Here is a 27,319-nt window from a genome sequence, read left to right as displayed (position 1 = left end):
GAAAATCCAGATACACAATATCGACCAGCTCACCTTTATCCTTGTTCACCCATTCAAAGAAATATAATAGATTGGTAAGGCAAGATTTCCCTTCACTAAATCCATGTTGGCTTTGTGTCATTAATCCATGCCTTTGAATATGCTCTGTAACTTTGTTCTTTATAATAGTCTCTACCATTTTGCTCGGCACAGACACCACACACATGCGCACACATGTATTGGTCTTTCTTTTTATGGACTGAGTATGAGACCACGTACAGGCACACTTAGGGAGTAATTTATGCACAGCAGATGTAGTTGCAAACTACATGGCAGTTTTAATATCCAACCCCCCCTGTTTACTAAGCCACATGGCATTGCTGACACATCCCATTCAAAGTGAATGGACTTTGTCGGCATTAGCCAACCACCAGCCGCTAGCGCAGCTTAGTAAACAGAAGGGACTGTTTGCTACCCACATTGTTTGTGCAAAATGCATGTTAATTAAAAAGGTCCATGTAGTTTGCATCTGCTAGTTGGGTTACTGGCGGGGGGAGGAGGCAGGCAAATAGCGCACATATGTTTGAAAATCAAGTGAATGTGTGCTGTAGAATCTAGCAGGAGCGCAGTTTTCAAGTAGTTTTACTTTTGTAAATACCTACTACCTGAATAAATGGTTTTAACAATTACCTTAACATAGGCTAAGTTTGATAATATGGTACCTATGTTTGGGAAAAGGCACCTATTTTAGGTCTGTTTTCTAAAGGCAACATAGGTGAATCAGCCATAGTTGTGCACAAATGCTCTCACACAATATACACCTATTCTAAAGAAGGAGTTACTTGCATGTGTACATGCATATTTTATAAAATACGTGCATAGATCGCAACTTCAGTCCACTCAGAATGCCTATGCAGAAATCATAAAAAAGATGTATACCCCTACCCACAGTTTTATAAGAACACTTTTCCTCATGTAAAACCTAATTTATGCACTTTTTCTGTGGCTTACAGCCTTATTTTTGAAAGAGAAGGGCGCCCATCTTTCGACACAAATCGGGAGATGGGCGTCCTTCTCTCAGTGTCGCCCAAATCGGCATAATCGAAAGCCAATTTTGGGCGTCCCCAGCTGCTTCCCGTCGCAGGGAAGACCAAAGTTCCCGGGGGCGTGTCAGAGTCGTAGCGAATATTCAGCCAGCGGCAGTGTTTTGTTTTATACATTTAGATTAGCCCCAAATATTGAGTTCTGGGCTGTGTCCGCACATTTATTTATTTAACCCTATTTATGTATGTAATAAATGTATTTATTTATGTAACCCTAGTAGCGCTTTAGAAATGTTAAGTAGTAGTAGTAGTACCCTGCTCTTTCCCACATACAGCAGGTCCAGTGCGGCTTACATAGTAAAAGAAAGCATCTTACATGGTAAAGAATACAGTAAAAACAAGGAAATGTAGGAACAGTATTATAAATTGTGATGATCATAACTACTTACATTATGAAAGGCATTACAAAGGACATGTGAAAAGAACGTAATGAACTAGAATAGGGAAGATAGACAAGGATATGATAGGCACTGAATATTGGGGACTAAATTAAATTGAGATGGCCACCAGAGCCTATGTACTTGGGTGGAAGACATTTTCCAGCCGATATTCAAAGTGATTTAAGCGGGCAGGAGTCTCTCATGTACCGCTGCCTAATTTAGGATATTTAACACTGGACACTGCTGTTGAATATTCAGCTGGGGCCTGCATAAAAAATTTATGCCTGTCCAGGCTGAATATCTGCTGGGACCCGCATAACGATTTTTGTCCTTAAAAGCCCTCCCGATTCTCCTCTCAGCCTCTGAAATTGCCCCTTCCCCCCAGTCCGCAAGCATGAGAGTACCTTCCCTTCCCCCCACCAAATGAGCCTCCCAACTCCCCAGAGGTCTAAGTAGGCTTCCCTCCTGCTCTCGATGACCCTACTAGGACCACCAGGAGGGGGGCAGGGGACTCATTTGAGGGGGAGGGAGGTGATCTGATGCTCACTGGCTGAGGGGAGGAAGGAAGGCGAGATTTCAGAGGCCGCGAGGGCCTTTAAGGGTAAAAATTGTTATGTGGGTCTCAGTTGATATTCAGTGCCAGAGCCCCCATAGCTAAACGGGTGAAGTTAGCACAGCTTTTGAGCTATCTTAAATTTACCTGTTTAGCTTTGCAGGTGCTGACACCCATATAACCCCCCCCCCCCCCCGATTCTTCCCCATTGTCATCCCAAGTACCCCCCTCACCTGCCCACTTCTTTGTTGGGCGGTCTGTGAGAATATTCAACAGCACTGTCCAGTTAACTACCGTTAAATATCCTCAATTAGGCAGTGGTACATGAGAGACTCCTGCCCGCTTAAATCACTTTGAAATCAGCTGGAAAATTTCTTTCATCCAAGCACAATTCTTGAAAAAGGAATGTATCTATTCAGGCACAAGTACATCAAAGAAAAAAAGTATAATACAGGAAATTTGGTAGTTTATGACTAGCATATAAAAAAATATTGATTCAGAATAGCAGAATGTAATTCTCTCAACAGTGTAACCTCTTACAAAGAAAAGAAGTTCTAAAGGAAGAGAAAGCAATACTTTGGATGTTGCCCTTCATAGACTGTGCCAAATGATCAAGGTCATAAAATATAAATTGCTCCCCCGGATATAAGACAAAACATTTACAGGAAAAGAAGAGTGAGGGTTGCTCATATGGAGAAAAATTCTTGACAAAGTTCCAAAAACAACCTCTGTTTAATCTGAATAATTTTGCTCACATCTGGAAAAGCCCTAATCTTTCTTTTGTTCCATAACAAATCATCTCTCTTGGCTGGAAAAATTTGAGAATTCAAGCTTCATCTGTTTTGATATAAAACTGTCGGGGTACCTTTGGTGACGTCTTCCTCTTAAGATGTTTCCAGAAATGAAGGCCAAATTGTATAGAGACAGTTCACCTTCTGATACTAATTTCTGATTTTTATGTTTATATCAAATCAAAGAGAAGTAGTAGTCATATTTGGTGTTTTCGTAATACTTTTAAGCATTTCTAAAAAAGAAATCTTAGAAATCCTAGGGAAATTAATAATGAAGGAGTCACTTCCCCAAATGCCCCAGGCACTTTTGCTGAAATGGCTTCCCTCCCCCAAATATTAGTATGACCTTTTTATTCCTTGCACACAGCCCCCCACTAAAAAAAAAAAAGAAGCTGAACAGGGAAGCTACACTGAAAATCTTAGTATATGTCTGGTCCTGTGGCTTAATGTATACTTCAGAGTCTGAGAGATGTGTAATGATTATCCCTCAGTACCACATTTAGTTGAAGCATCTACAGCTAAGATTTTTCCAGTTTCTAGACACTGCTGTTTTATATATTTTAATTACAGCAAAAAAAGCAAGATTGTTTACACTCCTTCATAATAATTAAGAGCTTCTTGGGTAGATGAGGCTGCATCCTGATCCATGAGGCCTACACAAGAAGGAGCAGGTTCAGAGGGATTCTTTTCTGCTTGTCCACAGCTACAAGCACTACATAAAGGAAATAATTTGTCAAGCTTTCAGTTGAGCTGCATCTACTAGTGCATACTGGGCTGCTGTGATGTTGAATGCACCTCCAAAATGAGTCTTTAATTTTAAGTCTATTCTTAAAGATTAGAAGTTATCTCCTATGTAGATAAGGCACAAGAATCTGCATAAGTAATATGCAAAGTTGCTACTGGATTTTCTTGTATACCTTCACCAAGCATTACTAAATGTAAATATGGTCAGTCAACTATAGTTGCCAAGTTTATAAGAAAGGTTATTTAAGCAATGATCAACCCAAGCCTGTTGTTAAGTTGCTTGGTGCAGACTGCAGAGACCATGTAAAAGTGAAATGGGATAAGACATTTTTCTTAAAGTCAGCTTTCTTTCCTTTAAGTTATACATAGTTAGAACCATTCCTCTCGAATTTAAATGTGACTGTTTGTTGCAGTGGTGTAGCCAGACAGCCAATTTTGGATGGGCCTGAGCCCAAAATGGGTGGGCTCAAAACTTTCTCTCTGCCCTGCCCCCTTCCCCCCCCCCCTCCCACTCTCTACTCCTCCCCCTGCACCTCCCAACTCAAAATATACTTTAGCTCATGAGCATCTCCAGGCTCTGTCAGCTGAGGACTTCCTCCGAAGACTGCCAGAACTCCCTTTTACCAAGCTTGGCAGGCAACAGCAGCAACTGCTTGAGCCACCGATACCCACACCCCACGCATGCTTAGTTATCGGTGGCTCAGGGATGTTGCCATCATCTGCCAAGCTTAGTAGAAAGGAGTTTTGGCTGCCTTCAGAGGAGGTCCTCGGCTGATAGGGCTTTGGGATCCCCACCAGCTACAGCAAGGGTCAGGACTGGTGTTAAGCTTGCAAGGGCCCAGGGCAGAAAATGAAGACCCTTCCCTCATTCCATGTCCTTCCTGCCTCCCCTCCAATCTCCCCATCTGCCATTACAATCACACTACATACCTTCACCAAGTACAGAACAAGGGATCACAAATTAGAAATGAAAATATGAACTGGGAACCTTGGCATGTACTGCAGCAGTGGAGAAATAAAAACTGGAATGTATTTCCTTTTGCAATGGCAAAATGAATAGATCTCCAGCAATATCAAAATCTTCCAGTGTAACTGGGATCTAAAGATGAATCTTAGTGTCCTTACCAAAGACTTCAGAAGTGCAACTCGATGGTAAATGTTTCACCCATCAACAATTAAGCACTGGTCTTTTAAATATGTTATTTTTATCTGTTTTTTACTTTCTCATACAAAGATTATTTTGCTTAATTTAGCTAAATGTGCACTTATCTTTGTCGGCTTGTGGGATTAATTACCCCGAGCCAACAAAGATAAGTGCACATTTAGCTAAATTAAGTAAAATAATTTTTGTATGAGAAAGACAAAAAAGATAAAAAAATAACATATATTTAAAAGTCCAATGAAGATGATAGTGCTCAATTCTTGATGGGTGAAACATTTACCATTGAGTTGCACTGCTGAGGTTTTGAGTAACGACACTAAGGTTCATCTTTAGATCTCAGTTACATTGGAAGTTTCCTTTTCTACTGTATACAGTAGAATGACATCCACTATGCACATTTTTCAGCTAACATATTTTGGTTAATAAATTCAAAATAAAATGCCTTTTCTTCCTTTGTTGCCTGGTCATTTTATTTTTGCATCATGTTGGTTCCAGTTTCTCTTTTCCACTTTCCTGTCTTTCTGCTAATTCTCCTTCGAAGAGCTGCTGTCCATTTGTTTTTTCTCCTGTCTTGTTCCATTCCTTCACTAAACCGCCCTCTGACATATTGATCTTTCCATTTTAACTCTTTCCTCTTTTTTTTTCTCTTCTGCTCTCTGTCCACTCAAATTTCACCTTCTTTCTAACAACCCTTTTCCTTCTTTTTACTTTTCAGATACCTATCAGATTTCCATATCCTTCTTTCACCTACTAGCTCTCCTGTTCCCCATCTTATTCTTTACTCAGCTTTCCATTCCCTTCCATCTTAAATCTACTCCCATTTATCATATTCCTACCCCCTGTAATCACTATCCTCCGCTCATTCATTTCCTTCCACCCCTCTTGGCCTTCATTCCCAGTGTCTCCTTCCCTCCACCGTTCTAGCCCAGCTTCTGCTCCCTCTTTCTCCTCTCCTCTCCCCACCCTCCACCCCCTCCCATCATCTTCCTGTCCCTTTTCTCTTTCCTCCTGTCCCCTCCCCAGCATTTCTCCCACCCATAGTCCAGCATTTCTTCTTCACTCCCTTCTGCCCTTGAATCCAATACCTCCCTCTTTCTTCCCCTCTCCTGTGCAGCATCTCTCCTTCCCTCTCCTCCACCCTTATGTCCAGCATCGTTACCACTCTTTTTCCTCTTCCCTCCCTCCCATTGTCCACCATCTCTATCTCCTTGGCATCCCAAGTCTAACATCTCTCTCCCCCCCTGCAGCATGTCTCCCTCTACCACCATGTCCATCATTTCTCTCTCATCTCTCCCCTGTGCAGCATCTCTCCCAGGTTCAACATTCCTTCCTCTCTTGTCCTTCACCCCTCCTGTGCAGCATTTCTCCTTCCCTTCCCTCCCCACCCTGCCTTGCCCTACGTCCAACAATTATCTCTCTCCCCCCATATCCAACAATTATTCCTCCACTCCCATGTCCAACAATTTTCCTTGTCCTACCTACCCCCTGTGCAGTATCTCTCCTCTCCCTCCCCTCCACCGCCATTCCCAACAATTTTCCCTCTTTTCTACCTCTCCCCCCATGCAGCATCTCTCCCTCTCCCCCACCCCATACCCAACAATTTTCCCTTTCCTCCCTCCCCTCCGTGCAGCATCTCTCGTCCCCTAGCTCCGTGCCCAACAATTTTTCCTCTCTCCTACCTCTCCCCTGGACAGCATCTCTCCTCTCCCTCCTCTCCACCCCCATGGCCAACAATTTTCCCTCTCTCCTACCTTCCATGCAGCATCTTTCAAAGGGTTAGTGGCAGCGTGTAAGAATCGCTGCCGCTGTTGCCAGCTGACACGGAAGCCTTCCCTCTGCCATGTTCCTTCCTGGAAATTGCATCAAAGTTGGGTGGGACACAGCAGAGGGAAGGCACATTGCTGGCGATCCTTTGAACAGGCACCAAGAGAAATTAAAAAAAAAATCAGCAGCTGGAGCCTAGCTTACTCCCTAGTTCTGGCGTTGGCAAGGGTGCACTGCTGCTGGGTGGGCCTGTACCTCTTGGTATAGACTTGGTATGAGAGTTAATGAAAATGTATGAGAGCTCCTGCAGTGGTTATGGACGCCAAAACCTCTCCCTTGTCTAAACATGCTCAATTATTTGTGGGCCATTCTTTACCAAAGGGATTTTTAGGAGTAGGAGTGTAAAGGCAGTCCTCTGGGTTCTTTAAAGTTGTGCATCCAAATTTCTAACTAGCATGCAAATTTGGGTGCACAACCTATAGAATGGTGTCAGGTTGTGCACCTATCATAATTGTTAAATTAGGCGCCAATTGGCCTTAAGTACCAATTGTTATACATGTAACTACACTTAGGCACTATTCTATAAACTTAGCATTTAAATGCTATAGCACGCAACTATAAAGGGGGCATTTACATGGGTGGATCAGGGGCATGTCTTGCAGTTGTGTATATAATTTATAGAATATTAACACTTAGACGTGCAACTGCCAACTTTAGAAATGACCGTTTAAGCCAGCCTTTGAAATGACTGCTCACACCTAAAGTTAGGAACATGCATGTTGGCTTATGCTGTATTCTATAATGGTAATTCTACACCCAGTTGTCTTTATAAAATATGCACTTAGCACCTATATTTTTTGCACCTAATTTTTGGCACGCTTTTTTTAATCTACCCCATGGTGTTCTAAAACGTAAAGGCCTCTAATAGTGCAAGCTAGCACTGGACAGGGAGGTGTGTACTGGTAGAGAGCACAGATATTAAAACTTACAAAACAATGCGTTCATTCCATCTGGAATAGGTATGTGTATTTGATTGCACATCTATGCTGTATACAGATTCTTGAAGGCATGTTGGGGTAGCCTGTATCAGATGCCATGTGGAATGAGTGTACTGAGATGTTTCATCCTTCTCTTTTGATCAGGCATCTGGAAAGTTGGCAGAAGATGATAGTCTTTTCCCATTTCCTTTAAGTTTTCACTGAGTAACTGATCTAGTTCGTGTTCTATCTTAGTTATACAGGGTCGATCTTCTTCATAGTTTCACCCAGGGTTCATATCTATCTAATATAATAATTCGCACCTCCAACATTCTGAAGCTGACTCCGTGGCAGTGAAGCCATGTAGTGTTCGTAGGGTTCGTAATCGCCCCACCCTCGAGGGAACTCTGTATAGTTGCCAGCCCCCACACCTCCCTCCCTCTATCTCTCTGCCCTCCAAGCACGACCTGTCCTCCGGCAGCCCCTCGCCTTCCTAAGTGCTGGCTGTATGCTTACCTTGGGGTGCGGTGTCCACAGTGAAGGCGAGCGGCGCTTCACACTGCCTTCGCATGTGTCTCAGCTTTCCCTCTGGTCCCGCCCTTCCGGAAACAGGAAATGAGGGCGGGACCAGAGGCAGAGCTGAGACACATGCGAAGGCAGTGTGAAGCGCCACTCGCCTTCACTGTGGACGCCGCACCCCAAGGTAAGAATTTTTTAAATACAGCCAGCGCTTAGGAAGGCAAGGGGCTGCCGGAGGACAGGTCGTGCTTGGAGGGCAGAGAGAGAGGGAGGGAGGCGCGGGGACGTGGAAGTCGGAGGAGAGGGGGGGGCGTGGACCTCGGAGGGAGGGGGCGTCCTGCAAGTCGAAGGGGAGGGGAGGGGGTTGTCCTGGAACTTGAGGGGGAGGGAGGGAGGCGCGGGGGTGTGGAACTCGAACGAGAATGGGGTCCTGGAACTCGGAGGGGAGGGAGGGGATCCTGGAACTCAAAGGGGAGAGGGTCCTTGAACTCAAACGGGAGGGGGGAGGGGGGCCTGGAACTTGGAGGGCACAGAGAGAGAGAGGTAGGGAGGGGGCCTAGAACTCAGAGGGGAGAGAGATGGAGGGAGGGGGGTCCTGGATATGGGTGGATGGAGGAAAGGCCATGGGAGAATGCAGAGTTGATGCACATGTAGGGGGGGAGGGCAAGGGACAGAGGAGAATTGCTGCACCACGATGGATGGAGGGGGCAGGGGAGAGATGCTGCATATGGATGGATGAAGGGGGCAGGGCACAGAGGACGTTTGCTGCATATGGATGAATGCAGGGAAGAGACCATAATTGGTGCACACAGGACACACACTGCACTCTCTCACTCACACAGACAGACACACACATTCTGTCTGAATCACACACTCTCTCTCTGACACACACTCTTTCTCTCTCACACATGCTCTCTCCTAACAGTTCCCTTAAAAACATAATTGCCACTAGAGGACAATCTTGCTAGCGCTCGTTTCATTTCTTTCAGAAACGGGCCTTTTTTACTAGTATACAATAAATAGCATTCACTCTTTAGATCTGTGTGAAGACAAATTATTCTGTCATTTATCTCTGAAAATATACATAGCAGTCATATCCTGCTAAGTATAACCTATTGCTTTTATCTGGGCCTTAAAGACTACACTACTGTATTCATACAACACAGATGGTGAAAAATGCATATGTCCTCAATCTCTTTGCTCATTAAATTCAAGCCTGTTCTGGAGATAACATTTATAGATAGATGGTCATCAGCCATCTTCTATACCAATGTAGTTTTCGAATGTTAGCTTGAAAGGACAACTGTTGAACATTTGTACAGATGTATTAGTATATATGTGTCTATATAGGGGGAGGGGAGAAAATTGGTTGAATTCACTTGGATAGTTGATTGTATTATGTTGAGCACGTACAAAATGGTTGGTTAACACACTTGTATTCTGCAAGATTGTGGTTTAAGTGCTGCAAGGTGGTTCATAATACTAGAAATCATTTAAACATAAAAACAGAAGGACAGGGTGGGGATGAAAAGTTAAAAGTTTGATGACGGACTGCATCATTTTGTCTTTATTGTATATATCTTCATATTGGAATCTCCGTATATTCATATTGTTAAAAGTGTTCTGGTTGGTTGGTCATCAATATAAATGTTGAACCATAATTTATGTCAGGACTGGGGGGAAGGGGGATAGTTGGGGGGATAGGGGAGAAAATGTTAAAAACCTTTTTGATGCTGTTTTGTGTTAAGTCTATCCAGTAAGATTTGTTAGTGGAATTTGTATAGTGAAATGTATTGCTAAGATTTGATATGCTGAAGCATCAATAAAATTGTTTTAAACATATGTGTCTATATATATGAAATGTGATAACTCAGTTTACTTTATAACTAATATTATAATACTGCTCTTTTTTAGGCATTGCTCCTAATATGATGTTAGCAAAAGTATGCAGTGACAAAAACAAACCTAATGGCCAGTTTAGGATACCTCCCAACAGACAAGATGTGATGGATTTCATCAAAGATTTACCAATCAGAAAGGTGAGCGACATATAGAAAATGGGTAGCTACTAGTACTTGTACCACTAATTTGCAAATATATTTGAGTGATTACCCCTGTAGGGAGACCGGCACTGGAGCTGCCTGCATTCCTAGCTGAATGTTCAGCTGGAGGGGAGTATATGTAGTGAAATAAGGGGCACGAGATCTGCAAACTAAACCCTCTACCAAGAGGTATGATAATTCTGAGGAAATAAATTTTATGGAAACTAAACAGAAAACATAACTTTAAATCTTCTTGCAGTTTGTGAAGGTCAGTGATTCAGTGAATGTTATCAGCACTTTACCTCTCATGAATAAAACCAGTCTGATCTTTATATGTTATGGCAGGAAGATACAACTCTAGCCTAATTGCTAATGCTTTATCTAAAATCCTTGCATCATGGTTTAACAGCAATATATGAGTCACACTTAATGGTATCTGTACGAGCTTTATGAATCACATTAATTATTGCGTTTCCTCTATGTATTTATTTATTTTTTTACATTTTATTTTATGTATTGGGAATTAACCGCCTTTATAAAGAAATTCACCCAAGGCAGTGTGCAACAGGTACAGCTTGATATAAGACTAACAATTTTAACAGTATAAAAATAGGGATCTGTCTGAGGTTGTATTGTTATTCTTTACAATATTAAGATGAATGCTTTTAAGGGTTTATGTCAGCAAGCTTTTTCTCAAGCAGTTCTTTTGTGTTTTTATGTTTCAGTTTTAGGGGCCTGTTTACTAAGGTGCTCTAGCATTTTTAGCGCGCACTAACACTAGAGACACCCATATATTCCTATGGGTGTCTCTAGCATTAGAGTGCACTAAAAACGCTAGCATGTCTATAGCGTGGCTTAGTAAACAGGGCCCATAATGTTTTAATTTAATTTGCTTATGAATGATTATGTACATTTTTCTGTAAGCTGCTTAGTCCTAGGTGGGGTGTACATTTTAAAAATAAATAAATAAAGCATAAATACAGTCAATGAAGTAAACTTGAAGATGGCAAATTGAATCCTAGTAATACGACCAACATGATATAGAATCAGAAATATAAACATTTAACAGCACTGTAAAACAATCATATAATAGGAATGTGATGTCAGCAGAATATGAATGATATCATTTAGATTGTAAGCTCTCTTGAGCAGGGACTGTCCTTCCACATGTTTTAACTTGTACAGCGCTGCGTAACCCTAGTAGCGCTATAGAAATGCTTAGTAGTAGTAGTAGTAATAATAGGCAGTATGTGATTTTAAAGGGAGTTCCTACTTCTCAAAGGGTATTTTGAAGTTGGTTACCTGTCCCCTTGTGTTAGGAACTAACATTATTTCTGCTTTGCATATTGAGATAGACATGGGGGAAGCCACTGCTTATCCTGGGATTGGTAGCATGGAATGTTGCTACTATTTGAGTTTCTGCCAGGTACTTATGACCTGAATTGGCCACTGTTGGCAGGGCCAATCTTAGATGGGGGCAGTCACACAGGGCCTCGCAGCAGCCTTAGCATCTCCCTCCCGCTCCCTACTTCACCGTCATTGCCGTCTTCTGTTCTCAATCTAATTGCCTTGGTCAGCTCTCTCCTACTCCCTTTCGGCTCCCTATAGCAGCATCGGTGAGGTACTTCGGCAGCTTGGAAGCTTTCTCTCTGCTGCAGTTTCCTGTCATGCATTTTTTTTTTTACTAAACAGTCATTGTGGAAATATCTTGACAGGGACTTTTTCCTCACATCATGGTGTAGTTATCATGATTTAACTTCCTGTGGAGAAATCTTTCTGTAGTGTCCTGAGAAGAGCACTACTTTTTATGAATCATTCTCTGTCTTTTTCTATCTTTATGGGAAAAGATTGCTGTCCATGCATTTGTAGGCATGTTAATATTTTTGATGGGTTTGAAAGCCAGAAACATTAGATCCGTATTTAAGAGATATGGGCCTCCAGGAAAAGTCTCCGTTGCTTTCTATGCAAAACTGTTGGAGGATGTGACCCGTTAGAATGTTGACCATCACCAGCCTCCTTCCCTTTCACTTTCTGTTGTCCTCCCCAACGCCAGCAATACAGGCAGATAGAAACAGGAAAAAATAACTGGCAAGGGATTTGCCAAAATATGGATTCAGAGCCCTATACACAACCCCCACACATATACATCATCACTCCCAAATCCACACATACGCACTCCCACAGAAATCCACACATTTACAATGAGGCAGCTTGGGCAAAGAAATCATATTAATTTGGTGTTTAAAGTTTGGTTCAGTCCTGTAAAGTGGAGGAATGCCATCTGGGTTTAATTTACTCAGAAGTCTAGCTTTTGCTAGACCAGAGGTTAGAAAGGTCAGAGAGAAGTAATTATTTACCACATCTGGATACCATTATAAGCAAGGCATATTGCAGGCAGTTTAAAGGATTAGTTTAATGCTGTTTAGAAGAAGATAGAGTAGATATAGATATTCTAGACGAGTTAGAATTTGTCTTATAAGGAATTCTGATTTCTGCTTATTTTAGAATATGTTTTATTCTGTGTAATTAATAAGTTCTATTTCTATGTAGAATATCTTTTCAATTCAGTGTTACATCTTTGACTGACTTTTCAAGTGAAGCTTTGTCTATAGTTTAAGAGGTCATCATCTGGTTTGAATTATCCACAGTCCTAGCTAGTTCTGTGTAGGAAGCTAGGTGAAAGAGGTCAGGGAAAGTCTTGATTAATTATAGCTAAGTATAGGACTGGTATTCTGAAAGTAATAAATGTATGTGCGCTATTAAGCAAGACTGGCCCCTTGGCCCTTGACCCCTTAATGAATGCCAGAGTCCAGTTAGCAGTTAGTATGAAGTTAGCTGGGAACCTAAGAATTTAATAATAATAAAATGTAAGAGATAGGTGCCACATTGTCTAGTGTGAGAGGCCCCAGGTCATAGGTCAGTTTAGAAAATATCTCAAACCTATGTAACTGATATTTTTAAGTAATGTGTAAGTAATAATTAGTTCAAGGCAGGGTAATCAATCTATTCTTTGCCATCTGGTGAGAAAGGGGGGCTAGAGAGGTGTAGGACCCTATATAACTGGGAGCAGAAGCAGCTTACGTCAGAAGAAGAGAAGGAGCTGAGACAGAAGCCATAAGACACAGAGAGCTGAGAAAGAGAAGAAGAGACCTAGTGCTGATGTCCTACTTTGTTTGCTGGCAAATAAAGAAGATTTCTCTCTCATTCTGGTGTGTGGTGTTTGACTCCTGAAGTACCACAGATTCTGCTAACAATAGTGGTAATTCCTGCAACAACAACCCACATGATCTTATCCATACACCATGCCTTCCACAAACAAATGCATTCACCCTATCCCCCACTCACCCAAACACATGCATATTTCCACTTCCTCCCACCACACCTGCACACCACACTTCTCAAATAAAACACCCTACAAGTACATTTCCCTTACACCCATTACTCCAATACATACATATTAACCCACACACATAAAAACAAGCACACACACACACAGTCCCCAGAAACTTAAACACACACTCCCTACTCTCGCACAGATCCTGTATATTTCTACACCCAGTGCTGTGCTGGGGCCGGCTCGCAATGGCTCTGCAGAGCCGGTTGTTAATTTTTGAAGATTTTTGCGAGCCGGTTGTTAAGCTGTCAGCAGGGACGGGAGTTGGGACAAAGTATTTTTTTTTCCCTGGCTGGAGGCATGCGCATGCCCACACACACCAGCTGCCCTGCCTCCTCGTGCTGAATTGGGCTGGTTCCAGTGGCGTACCGGGGGCGGGTGCAAACCAATGGGGTGTGTGTGTGTGTGTCCTTCTAACTTCTGCTCCGGCCTCCGTCCGTGCTGCTCCGGCGCACGCCTTACCTCTCTGGCTCACTTGTCTCTTCCCAGTGGCTTGTCTCCTCCCAGCAGGCTCCTCCTGCTCTCTCTTGGCCTCGCCAGTGCGCCCACCCCTTCCTATTGCGGTAGGCTCCTCTCGCTCTCTCTCCGCCTCTCCGGTCGAGTCCCGCCCATCAACGTCACGACGCCTGCTTCCTCCCCCTGCAGCACCCTGCGCGCCAGTGAGTGTGCCCTTTCTGCTTCTTCTGTAACGGCTCCTGCACGTGTTTGTGACTCCTATCGTGGCCGACCACCACACTCTTCATCATTGCAGCCAGCCACGAGCTAGTAAGTAGTGCCTTCTCTTCTGTTTCCTGCACTGCTAGTGCACAGCACAGTCCTCCACACGACACCCCTGCCGGACCACCAGTCTATCATAGTTCTCCTCGTCGGCAGAAGAATCTTCTTGGATAAGTTCACACTTCCATCCAGCCAGGTAATTAGGCGTGGCGTGATCTTATATTTATTTATTTAAATTGACAAAAACACCGTTTTTCATTGCATTTTCTGCTACTGCTACTGGGGGGATCATAAATGTGAAAAGGAAGGACGGGGGGACAAGATAGAACACTACTCGTCTACTCTGGAGGGATTGGGAGAGAAAGGGCAATGGCATTGGGCATGAATGGCTAAATTTCAGTGAGGATATCCTGATGCCTGGGTTCGTCTTAACTGTTGTTGTTGTAATCTACCATGGGAAGCCTGGTGTTATAAAGTTGATGGAATATTGAAATTAAATGGAAGTAGAATTAAACTCTCCTTTCATTGGAGCACACATGGAATCAGATCTTCATCTGTTTTGTAGAAGTTTACCTTTTTACACAAATGGATTATTCTGTTTTGAACATGTTTCAGGGGAAAGTGGTTTTATTAGTCAAAATAAATATTTTGTTTCATGCAGATTTCTTTTGTTTATACATAAATGGGCTATATAAGCCCCTAATGCAGCCCATATTGGTTTTCTTATATTTTGTTCTTGTGATAACTTAGTACAAAACTGAAAACTCTTATCTCTGTCTGGTCGGTAATAAAAGGAGCTCATTGTGAACACTATCTACCCTAAAAGGTTGTTTTGTGGCTGTATGAAGAATTGTGATATTGAATAAATAAGCGTATGTGTCATGATGCATCCTAAGTTTATATAATCCTTTCAAGAAATCCAGTTAATCTTTTAACTTATTAGTGGAGCATTACCACAGAGGCTTAGTATGGTCGCATTTTCAATATGGTAATACTACTACGGCCCAGCTAAGGAACAGCCAGGTTATTTTGAGTTAGTCTTCACTGGACCAAACTTGCTTTCCTTGTGCCATCACTATCCAGCATGTAGGCAGTGTCTTAAAAGATGGAGGATAAAGGATTTTTTTTTTTAACATTTTTTCCAAGCAAAGTTGGCTTACATTTCAAAATACACTGAGACAGAATAATAGAATTCAGTTATATGATGGGAACAAATAGATGATATGTCTGAAACATTTGAGATTAGCATATATATGATGTATTTTATTTATTTATTTATTTTATATTGTTTGTAAATTGGTTGCTACAGAGGTCCTTTGTACCAATAATGTATAATAAAATTACATACAACATACATATGTACAGTTTTTTGTTTTTTGCCATGTCCCACCAGCCAAATAGACTTCTGCCACTCTCCGCTGCTTGTTTCCTGTGCAGAGCTGCATGCCAGGCAGTCAGGACTTCTTGTACATGCTCTGAGAATGCGCAAAAAGTCCCAGCATGCTGCACAAAGCCAGAAACAAGCAGTGGGGAGCGGTGACCAGCAGAAGAAAGGGGGTGTTGATGCCCCTGTATAAGTCGTTGGTGAGGCCCCACCTGGAGTATTGTGTTCACTTTTGGAGGCCGTATCTTGTTAAGGATGTAAAAAGAATTGAAGCGGTGCAAAGAAAAGCTACGAGAATGGTATGGGATTTGCATTACAAGACATATGAGGAGAGACTTGCTGAACTAAACATGTATACTCTGGAGGAAAGGAGAAACAGGGGTGATATGATACAGACGTTCAAATATTTGAAAGGTATTAATCCGCAAACGAACCTTTTCCGGAGATGGGAAGGTGGTAGAACGAGAGGACATGAAATGAGATTGAAGGGGGGCAGACTCAAGAAAAATGTCAGGAAGTATTTTTTCATGGAGAGAGTAGTGGATGCTTGGAATGCCCTCCCGCGGGAGGTGGTGGAAATGAAAACGGTAACGGAATTCAAACATGCGTGGGATAAGCATAAAGGAATCCTGTGCCGAAGGAATGGATCCTCAGGAGCTTAGTCAAGATCGGGAGGCGGGGCTGGTGGTTGGGAGGCGGGGATAGGGCTGGGCAGACTTATACGGTCTGTGCCAGAGCCGGTGGTGGGAAGCGGGACTGGTGGTTGGGAGGCGGGGATAGTGCTGGACAGACTTGTACGGTCTGTGCCAGAGCTGGCGGTTGGAAGGCAGGGCTGGTGGTGGGGAGGTGAGGATAGTGCTGGGCAGACTTATACGGTCTGTGCCTGTGCCAGAGCCGGTGGTTGGGAGGTGGGGCTGGTGATTGGGAGGCGGGGCTGGTGATTGGGAGGCGGGGATAGTGCGGGGCAGACTTATACGGTCTGTGCCCTGAAGAGCACAGATACAAATCAAAGTAGGGTATACACAAAAAGCAGCAAATATGAGTTATCTTGTTGGGCAGACTGGATGGACCGTGCAGGTCTTTTTCTGCCATCATCTACTATGTTACTATGTGACAGTCCATTTATTAGGTTGTGGGACTCAGTATCTCTGCCAGTAAAGGAATGCCTAGCATGCCTACATGGGTAGGGGGGAGATAAATGTATTGTGTGTCCCCCAAGTCCACCCCTGGGTCTCCCCCCCCCCCCCCCCCCCATCCAAATTGCAGGGCAGGCTACTATGCCTGCAGAGAGAGCCTGTTGTTAATACTTTACCAACTAACTCTCTCCCTGGGAATAGCCAGCTCTGCAATTTGGGGGGGGGGGGGGGGGGGGGGGGGGCGCAGAGGTGGATGGGGGAGAGAGCCTGTTAAAAATTTACCAGCACACCACTGCCTACACCCTTATTTTAATACACATACTCGGTAGCAATTCCATGGAGAGGTTTTTAAGTGAAAGGCAAGGTGTTTGGTGTTGGAGGACTAAATTGGTAAGGCCTAGCTTGTTGTTGAAAATCACAGCCAGGTGTCCACCCCATTTAGATGCATGATTGATAAGTAAGGGGTAGATATCCTGAAGGGAAAGCTTGACTGAGATAAAGGGAATCCTCATCTAAAAGTCACATAGCAATTGGATAAAGCCTGAAATTTGCCTATTATGTGCAGAAATAATTAGTAGCATATAACATATCAAATCTTATGTACTGTATCAAACCAAAAGCTCAGAACAGTTTACAACATTGTAAAGTAATTATCAAATTAAAAATACAATATTCAAGTAACAACAATAAAACTAACACAGGAAACATAAAAATACAAAAATGTTAAGAAAAAAATTTGGTAAACAACCAAAACTTAAGCAGCTTTACTAAACCTCAGATAATTAGTTTCAGTCCGAATTTCAACAGGCAGAGCATTCTAAATAGGAACTGCAGCAAAAGTAAACTTTTTCTTAGTAGATGAGGCTAACCTAGGTTTAAAGAAGAAAGATACCCAGGGCAAAGACCATTCATGATCTTAAAAACCAAACATGAACCTAAATTGAATCTTGGCCTGCACTGGTAATCAATGAAGGGCTTTAAGCAAAGGAGTAACATGATCAAACTTGGTTTTATGAAAAAGTAATCGTGCAACATATCCTGAAGTAATTGTATCCTGACCAGAGTTTTAGAAGATAGACCCAAATAAAGAAAATTACAGTCATCAATTTTTTAGGTGATCAAAGCCTGAGCAAGTTTTTGCATGTCATCAATTGAAAAATAAGAACAAATTTGATGCAAATGTTTGAGCTTAAAATAAACAGCAGTCGTGGGAGGAAGTGACGTCACCGAAGCAGATGGCTGCCTAGCGTTCTAGCTCCCGTTCCTCGATACTTACAAAAGCTATAAAAAGCCATCACCAACCTTTTTGGAACTGCCTGCAGTGTTCCCCGCTGCTCCTCACTGATACCAGGATGAGTAAGGCGTCTTCGGCGCGAGCTAAAGAGCAGGAGAAGTCAGCTGGCGGCGGACCGGCCAAAACCGCGAAGCGCCACGAGGTAATGGCGCCGGTCTCTCCCTCCGACTCCGACTCAGCGCTTTCATTAGCGGAATCGCGGAAACCGCATATTAAAAAAGGAATCTCAGGCGAACTTCGCCAGATCTTGAGCGGTATACAAGCCGATATAAACAAATCGAAAGATGAGATTCTGGATAAAATGGAGTCGCTGAGCTCTGACCTCCGCGAGCTGGGGAACAGAGTTGAGGAGGTAGAAACTAAGCTGGAAGAGCACTCTGAATCCATACAAACACTTGAGACCAATCTCCAAACCTTAGATCAAAAACATGTAGATCTAACCTACAAACTTGATGATCTTGAAAACAGGGGAAGGAGAAACAACCTTAGATTCCGCGGAGTCCCTGAGGGCGGAGAGACAGAGGATGTTATTCAAATTGTACAGACATTGTGTGCCAGTTTGCTGGGGGCCGACGCTGCAGGGGTAAAGATTGAGATCGATAGAGCACATAGATCCCTGGGCCAGCGGCAGGAAAACAGAGCACGGGACATTATCATCCGGTTTCATAGGTATGAAACAAAGGAACAATTACTCAATTGCGCCAGGAAAAGGCCCAACTTGGAATATGGCGGGGCCCATATATCTGTTTATCAAGACTTATCACAATTCACCTTGCAACAAAGACGTTTGATGAAACCAGTTTTGGACATTTTGGCCAAGGAGCAGATTGCATACAGATGGGGCTTCCCTTTTTCCTTGATTTACTCACTTCAGGGTGTCAAAATGAGAGTTACATCGATGACAGAAGCTTGGAAATCCCTGCATGGGGCAGGCCTGGTACAGACAATCAAACCACCAGGCGCCTTGGCTCCGGCCACGAAGACAAAGCTTCAAAAGTGGCAAAGGATTCCTGCCACTCCTAAAAGGAATATTCCAAAAAGAAAAGTGGCCGTGGAAGAAACCTGAATTTGGCCAGAAGAAAATTGGCTGAAATTGTTCTCCTGGTTGGTAACGTTGCAGAGAGTTGTTGATAATACTCTCTGTCTCAAGTTTGAGAATGCACTGTACTCTGTTTACTAATGCTATCTTATGCATAATTGAAACTTAACTTTATAGCTAATAGAGGAAATTGCAATTAGGGATGTGGGGTATATTGTGTATAAAACTGCATAGTTATAAGAAATTAAGAGGAGGGGAAGTGTAAGGTGATGGATAACGGGCAGGGTCCCAGCAAGTGGACGGGTGACCATGGTTGCTCAAGTTGGGTCCATGACTTTGGTGATGATATAGGAATTCGGGAGGGAGGGGGGGCTGGGTTGCCCGGATGCGGGTGTGTTATTTCCTCGCTTCCCACTATTGGGACTTGATCCCTTTAGTCGGTGTTAGACAGGGGGGGATGGGGTGGGTATGGGTAAGGGGAGGGTTATCAAAGGGGGGAGGGAGGGCTAGGGACGGATGGGAGCACAACTGGTTCTGGATAGCACAAAGACATGAAGTGGAAGGACCCCACCTAGTGGGGGGAAAAATAGCTGATGTAACACCTCAGTCATGAATACAGACTTAAAAATCTTATCATATAATGTCAAGGGGCTAAATATGCCCCAGAAAAGGCAGAAGTTTTTCAAAGAGATGCAGTTGCTTAGGCCGCATATTGTACTATTGCAGGAGACTCATTTCCGCAGGGCACATGAGAGGCTGTTAGCTCATCCAGAATACCCAAGCGCCTTCTTCGCCTCCTCTGCCGACGATTCCAGAAAACGTGGGGTGGCTGTCCTGTTTCATAAAACAATCTCGGCCCAAATAAAGAAAATCAGACGGGACCCGGGAGGGCGTTTTTTGCTTTTGCAAATTGTTCTGGATCAGGTAGATCTCACACTTGCCTCGATTTATGCCCCTAATGAACACCAGGGAACTTTTTACACTAAGGTGAAAAACATACTCGCCACATTCACCAGGGGTTCCTTGATTATGGGGGGTGACTTTAACGAAGTTATGGACCCTGGGTTGGATAGATCTGGGAGACCTCAACATCCGACATCTAGGGATTCATTGGCATTGGGTTCTTTGGTCCACTCACTGGGTACTCTGGATGTTTGGAGATTGAGTCATATGACAACCAGGGACTATACTTTTTTCTCTCCTGTACATAAGTCATACTCTCGAATCGACCACATCTTCCTGGACGTCACACTAGCAGAGAGGGGCCCGAAAGCTGAAATTGGCAGTATAACAATCTCAGACCATGCCCCAGTCTGGGTGGTCTTACCGACTATCAAAGCAGAGGTTAAAGACCAAAGATGGACACTTAACACAGACCTATTATTGGAGGGGGAGGTGGTGGAGGGGTGTAGGAAGGTCCTGAAAGAGTACCTGGAGTTAAATATGGAATCGGGCCCTCCCCTCAGTGTGGTGTGGGATGCTATGAAGGCAGTCTCAAGAGGCTACTTTATACAGATAGCTAGTAGGCGAGCGAGGGTTCGTAGGACCCAGCTGGCGCAGTGCCTGGAAAAGATTAGGATCCTGGAGGCACAGCACAAGTCGGGTGGTTCCCAGGCTGTTTTGGAAGAGTTGCGTGGGCAGAGGCTCCATCTTGACTCTATTTACTCCGAACAGCTAAGTTGGCTACAATCCAGAAACAAAGTTCGATCATACGAATTTACTAACAAGGCAGGTCGACTCCTGGCTATAAAACTGCGTAGGCAAAGAGTGGACCGAACGGTCCCTCATATCAGGGACTCGAAGGGAGAATTGCTGAACACTTCTGAGGCCATAAGGAGGCGCTTTAGTGAATTTTATCAGAAATTATATGCGCAGGAGACTAACCCACCTGAAAACGCTGTCTTGGATTATCTGGCAGAGAGTCAACTGGCTTCTTTAACCAGTCAGCAAAGAGCATCCCTAGATGCACCGGTCACTCCAGTTGAGGTACAAAAAGCTATCCAACACTTACCTTCCTGTAAATCACCAGGTTTAGATGGATTCCCCAATGAATTCTACAAGAAATACACCATTGAGCTGGCCCCACTGCTAGCCGATTTATTTAACTTGATTGGGAAGGGGGAGTCTTTGCCCGCTTCCATGTTGGAAGCATGGATTGCGGTACTGCCCAAACCGAATAAAGACCATAAGGATTGTGGATCCTTCCGCCCTATTTCCGTTCTAAATGCCGATGTCAAAATCCTAGCTAAAGTCCTGGCCAATCGCCTGGCACCCTTGCTCCCAGCTATTATCCATCCTGATCAGGTGGGATTTGTCCCTTATAGAAAAGCTACGGATAACACTAGGAGAGTGGTCGATTTAATATATCTGGCTAAGAAAATGAAGAGACCACTATGCCTCCTTAGCTTGGATGCCGAAAAGGCTTTCGATCGGGTGCATTGGCCATTCATGTATAAGGTGATGGAGACCTTTGGAATAGGACCACAGTTCTGTGGATGGATACAAGCATTCTATAGCTCCCCTAAAGCGTGTATTCGGGTAAATGGGGGTAACTCAGGGATGATACCCTTGCATAGAGGCACTAGACAGGGTTGCCCTTTGTCCCCTTTACTATTTGCAATGGTAATGGAACCATTTGCAACCAGGTTGAGAAATAATCCAAATATATCAGGACTCACCATGGGTGGGAGAACTCATAAATTAGCCCTTTTCGCGGACGACGTCCTGTTATTTGTCACAAACCCCCTGACCACTTTCCCTGGGCTTTTGCGGGAGATGGAGGAATACTCGACTGTGTCGGGATTTAAAGTTAATATGTCCAAATCTGAAGTTTTGAATATAACCCTCCCGACGGAGCTCAGGGAATCATTGAAGACTTCCTATGCATTCAGATGGGCGGGTAAGAGCATTCGCTACCTTGGGGTTAACTTGACAGCAGACCTCTCGGATCTCTTTTCGGTTAATTATAAAGGGTTGGCTGAGGCTCTCATAGATGACTTGGGTAAATGGGGGGATATTGCCCTCTCATGGTTTGGTCAAATAGCAGCAGTAAAGATGAACGTCTTGCCACGCCTACTCTATTTATTTCAGGCTCTACCAATTAACATGCCACGAAGATTCTTATCAATGCTACAGGACCGTATAATGCGCTTTATCTGGGCAGGGAAGCGTCCAAGATTGGCACGCACGGTTCTTTACCAGGATAGGGAGAGGGGAGGGCTGGGTGTACCCAATTTGGCTTGGTATTATAGAGCAGTCCAGGCACGAGCAGCAGTGGAATGGTTTCAGGACTACCCAGATAGGCAGTGGGTACAGCTTGAACAATATACTCTAGGTGATAGGTCACTGGGGGCTCTTATGTGGATTCCGGGCTCATTTAGGTCTCTGGAGACAGGACTATGTCCATCAATATACGTCACCCTTTCAAATTGGGATAGCATGTTTCTACACCGACGCACAACACTATCTCGTCTGTCCCCCATAGCTTACAACCCCTCGTTTTACCCTGGAACGACAAAAGGAGTATTCACAAGATGGTACACTGGGGGCTTACGAATGTGGGGTCAGCTATTCGATGGTGAGAATCTGTTGTCCTATCCTGCAGCTCTTGAAAAATTCCCGATAGTGGGGTCTGATCGATACTCCTATCTCCAGCTGGCCTCCTTTCTTAAGACAAGGGCAGTTCGGGAGGTTATGGCTAGGGAACAAACTGCACTAGAGCTTATCTGTGAAGGTCCACCCACTACTACTGGGCTGGTCTCCCGCCTCTATCGCATTATTAATAGACAATCCCCGAACTACACACTTCATAGGAAGAGTTGGCAGAGGGAGCTGGGCATGGAAATGGAGGAGGCTACATGGGAGAGGATTGAGCGGGCAGTGATGAGGGTGTCGTCTCATGTGCCCTTTAAGGAAAATGCGGTGAAGTTATTGTACCGTTGGTACTTGACGCCTGAACGTCTCCAGCGTATTTACTCTACACTGTCGGGGCTGTGCTGGAGGGGGTGTGGAGTGCGGGGCACAGCTGGTCACGTCTGGTCACGTCTGGTGGACCTGTAAGAAGGTCAAGGCTTACTGGAGATCGATTCATAGCAGGTTGCAGGGGTGGACGGGCAGCCCAATGCCATGGAGCCCAACCTTCTTTTTATTCTTTGGGGGAGCGGTGAGTCTTTCTAGTACTCAGTATAAATTTGTGGGACAGGCTATAACCGCCGCGAGAATAATAATTGCTGCTTATTGGAAGCGGCCGGTGACTCCGCCTATCACTAGATGGGTCCAAAAATTGAGACACACCTGTGAAATGGAAAGGCTTCTAGCGGAGAGGCGTAATCAACTAGACAGATGGCATCAGATCTGGGACCCTTTTCTTCTTCATGTATAATTTGACTAGAGTTCTTTGTTTAGGTTGTGCCGGAAGGATGGGTGGGAAGGGGAGGGAGGGTGGGATGGGTATACATGTGATCAGAGAGATTATGAGGAAGGGATTAGTAACATAAATGAAAACACTGGAAAAGTGAAGTTTTGAAATCATAAATCTGAATACTTTATTTGACATCTCAATACAGCAAGAATTTGTTTTCCTTTTGATATACAAAGAAATTATTACTATGTTCTGTATTGAATAATCGTGTATCTCGGAGAATACTTTGGCTTATTTAAAAGACATGTAACCCGACTTGCATAATGTATTATGTTTCAGATACTTTGTATCATTTATTAATAAAGACTTCTAAAAATTAAAAAAAAAATAAATAAACAGCAGTCGTAAGCTTCTTAATGTGCATATCCCCAGTTAAGTCTGAATCAATCCAAACACCCAAGCTTGTAACAGCTTTTTGAAGTTGGATCATTTTGCCCTCTATAATAGGATTTTGTAGTTAGAAAAGGAGAGGATTTACCATTGACCCATTAGGTGTCTGTGTGCTGAGTTGGGCAGAAGGAGGAGAGAGAAAGCTAGGTAGATGTATTGGGAGAGAATTCAGCTATGGAGGGTATATGCCAGGGAATCACTGCAGTAGAGCTATTAGGGGGGATTTGTATGCCATGATAAGCATTTGACGGGTGTGGTAATTGAGAGAGCTATGGGATATATGGGGGAGTGGTGGACATTGAGAGCCAGTTATAGGCGTTTGTATGATGGGGAGGGGTGAGAGAGAGCTATGAATGTGTGTAAGCTGGGGGGGGGGGGGGGGGGTAAGAGTGGTTACAGAAGGAGCCAAGTATGTGTGTATGTATGTGCTAGAGGAAAAATGAATCTTAAAAAAGAGAACTACTGAGGGGGTGAGGAATGTGCTCTGGGTTGATGTGAGGAAGAGAACAATTGTTTTATTGGGGGGCGGTTGAGAAAGTACTATGGGTATGTGTGTGCTGAGACAGGGTTTGAGAAAGAAAGATAGAGAGAAAACCAGGGGCGTAGCTACGGGTGGGCCTGGCTGGGCCCAGGCCCACCCAATTTCAGCCCAGGCCCGCCCAGCGCCAGCCCCAGCACCCATTGCCGGCCACTGCTGCTTTTCCTGTTGAGCAGCAGGGCCGGCGCTACAAAAAGAAGAAGCGCTAACGGCGCTAAGGAGTAAGGACGAGAAATGTTTAAAAAAAAAAAAAAAAGCGCGGCACCGGCAGGCACTGTCTCGGCAGCCTTGAGGCATTGGCTGCTGAGGCATTGGCTGCTGGCTCGCAGGCTCCTCCCGCAGACGGGAGGAGCCTGCCAGTGTTGCCAGGTGGGCGGTTTTACCGCCCAATTGGGCGGTTTTCCGCGACCCGCCGCGGGAAATTTTTGCCCGCGGCGGGTTGCGGTTTTTTGGGCGGCTTTTTGGGTTTCTGGGCGGTTTTTTGGGCTGATTTTTGCCTTTTTCGGCCGCGGGGGAGCGGGGTTAGTGACGTTTTTTGGGCGGGGTTAGTGACGTTTTTTGGGCGGGCCGATGACGTGGGAGGCGGGGTTAGTGACGTTTTGGGCGGGCCGATGACGTGGGAGGCGGGGCCGATGACGTGGGAGGCGGGGCCGATGACGGGGAGGCGGGGCCGATGACGTGGGAGGCGGGGCCGATGACGTGGGAGGCGGGGCCGATGACGGGGAGGCGGGGCCGATGACGTGGGAGGCGGGGCCGATGACGGGGAGGCGGGGCCGGTGACGGCGGGGGCGGGGCCGATGACGGCGGGGGCGGGGGTGATGACGCGGGGGTGGGGGTGTCAGGGGCGGGGTTTGTGTTTGGGCGGGTTTTGGGCTGGTTTTTGTGCTGGATTGGGCTAGAAAAAAATTTTCCACCTGGCAACCCTGGAGCCTGCGAGCCAGCAGCCAATGCCTCAGCAGCCAATGCCTCAAGGCTGCCGAGACAGTGCCTGCCGGACGGTGCCGCGCTTTTTTTTTTTTTTTTTACATTTCTCGTCCTTAGCGCCGTTAGCGCTTCTTCTTTTTGTAGCGCCGGCCCTGCTGCTCAACAGGAAAAGCAGCAGTGGCCGGCAATGGGGGCTGGCGCTGGCATGCAGGGCGGGCCTCGTCGAAGAAAAGAGGGAAAACATGGAAGGATGGGGAGAAAAAGAGGGAAAACAGATGGAAGGATGGGGAGAAAGAGGGAAAACATGGAAGGATGGGGAGAAAAAGAGGGAAAACAGATGGAAGGATGGCAGAGAATGAGGGAAAACATGGAAGGATGGGGAGAAAGAGGGAAAACATGGAAGGATGGGGAGAAAAGAGGGAAACAGATGGAAGGATGGCAGAGAATGAGGGAAAACATGGAAGGATGGGGAGAAAGAGGGAAAACATGGAAGGATGTGGAGAAAAGAGGGAAAACAGATGGAAGGATGGCAGAGAATGAGGGAAAACAGATGGAAGGATGGCAGAGAATGAGGGAAAACATGGAAGGATGGGGAGAAAGAGGGAAAACATGGAAGGATGGGGAGAAAAGATAGAAAACAGATGGAAGGATGGGGAGAGAAAGAGGGAAAACGGATGGATGGGGAGAGAGACTGGATGGAAGGATGGGGAGAGAAAGGGGAGAGACTGGAAGGATGCAGAGAGAAAGGTGAGAGACTGGAAGGATGTGGAGAGAGAAGGGACACTGAACAGAAAAGGGTAGAGTGATACAGAGACACTGGTTAGAAAGAGGGAGAGAGACATTAGATGAAAGGATCAGGAGAGAGGATAGATGGATGGAAGGATGGGGAGAGAAAGAGGGAAGACGCTGGATGGAAGGGTAGGGAGAAAGAGGTGACACTGGACGGAAGGATGCAGAAAGAAAGAGGGGAGACTACTGGAAGAATGGGGAGAGAGAGGGGAGACTGGAAGGATGGGGAGAGAAAGAAGAGAGCTGCTGGATGGAAAAGGAGAGTAGTGAAAGACTGGAGAATAAGAGGAAGGGGCATGGGGAGAACAAGGGTGAGAAAAAGATGAAAAGCCATAAGTAGATGAAGGAAATTAAAGAATGGATAGTAAGAATGAATTAAATCAGGACAGAGAGAGAGAGGCAGAAAAATATTGAAGAAAGCAAAGAAAAAGGAGAGAAAAATGAGAAATGGCCAGGAAACCGTGGCAGAAGAGTTAAGCGAAAACGAAGGAAAGCAGAATCTAGAGACTGGGAGCGACACAATGAGAAAAAGTAAATGGCCATACAAGAAAGGTAAAGAAAATAATTTTATTTTTAATTTAGGATAAAGTAATATGGTACCTGTGTTAATGAAGTTTCAGAGACCAATACTTCCTTCCTTAGGTCAGGCAAGGATACCGTAACAGCATTATACTGACCTGAGGCAGGAGGTTTTGGCCTCTGAAAGCTCATGGAAAAGGGTGTTAGGCTATTAAATAAATTATTTTCTGAAATCTGATGCACTGAAAAGCAGCACTTTACCCTGTGTGACAAATGCATCTGATTAGCGTGACTAAATTTTGCTGGGGGAGGGGGGTAGAGAGAAAATTTTGTGCCCACCCACTTTGGGTTCAGGCCCATCCAAAATTGGCAGTCTGGCTACGCCACTGGAGAAAACTAAGGGTCTTGCAAGGGGGATGGAAAGAAAGCTGGGGAGTGTTCATGCTAGAGAGTGGGCAAAGAATACTGGGGACTGAAATTGCTGTGGGTCAGGGGGAATGTTCAAGCTAGCTGGGGAGTCAAACTGCTGCAGGGAAGGGGAATTAAACTTGAGCAAGGAGAACGCTGGGGGATCAGGCCTGGGGCATAGAGGAACTTTGCCTTTTTGATCAAATTGTGTATATTGAGAGTAGAAACATCTTCAGGCTTTTAAAAACTGTGCAGGATTTTCATGATTTTTGCGCGGAATTCCTCCAAGAGTAAAAATTGCCCTATGGTATACATGCCTCATATGTAGACATCTCCTGGAGTGTAATTTGGGC

General features: G+C 44.7%; 1 protein-coding gene across 4 annotated transcripts in view; it reads left to right on the top strand.

The window, feature by feature from the left end:
- Nucleotides 1-27,319, top strand: part of POLK (DNA polymerase kappa) — a 238,105-nt gene that overhangs the window by 140,656 nt on the left and 70,130 nt on the right. For all 4 annotated transcript variants that reach the window (XR_003940991.1, XM_030193266.1, XM_030193268.1 and 1 more), the window contains exon 8: nucleotides 9,887-10,011. Coding sequence is in view for 3 of the 4 variants with exons in the window: in XM_030193266.1 (XP_030049126.1) it covers nucleotides 9,887-10,011 (125 nt within the window). In the remaining variant the exon portion in view is untranslated. The remainder of the gene's footprint in view (nucleotides 1-9,886; nucleotides 10,012-27,319) is intronic.

This window comes from Microcaecilia unicolor, chromosome 2 (assembly GCF_901765095.1).
Source record: "Microcaecilia unicolor chromosome 2, aMicUni1.1, whole genome shotgun sequence".
NCBI lineage: Eukaryota > Metazoa > Chordata > Amphibia > Gymnophiona > Siphonopidae > Microcaecilia > Microcaecilia unicolor.
Note: the sequence above shows the minus strand (reverse complement) of the source record. Positions and strands in the feature narration are given on the sequence as shown.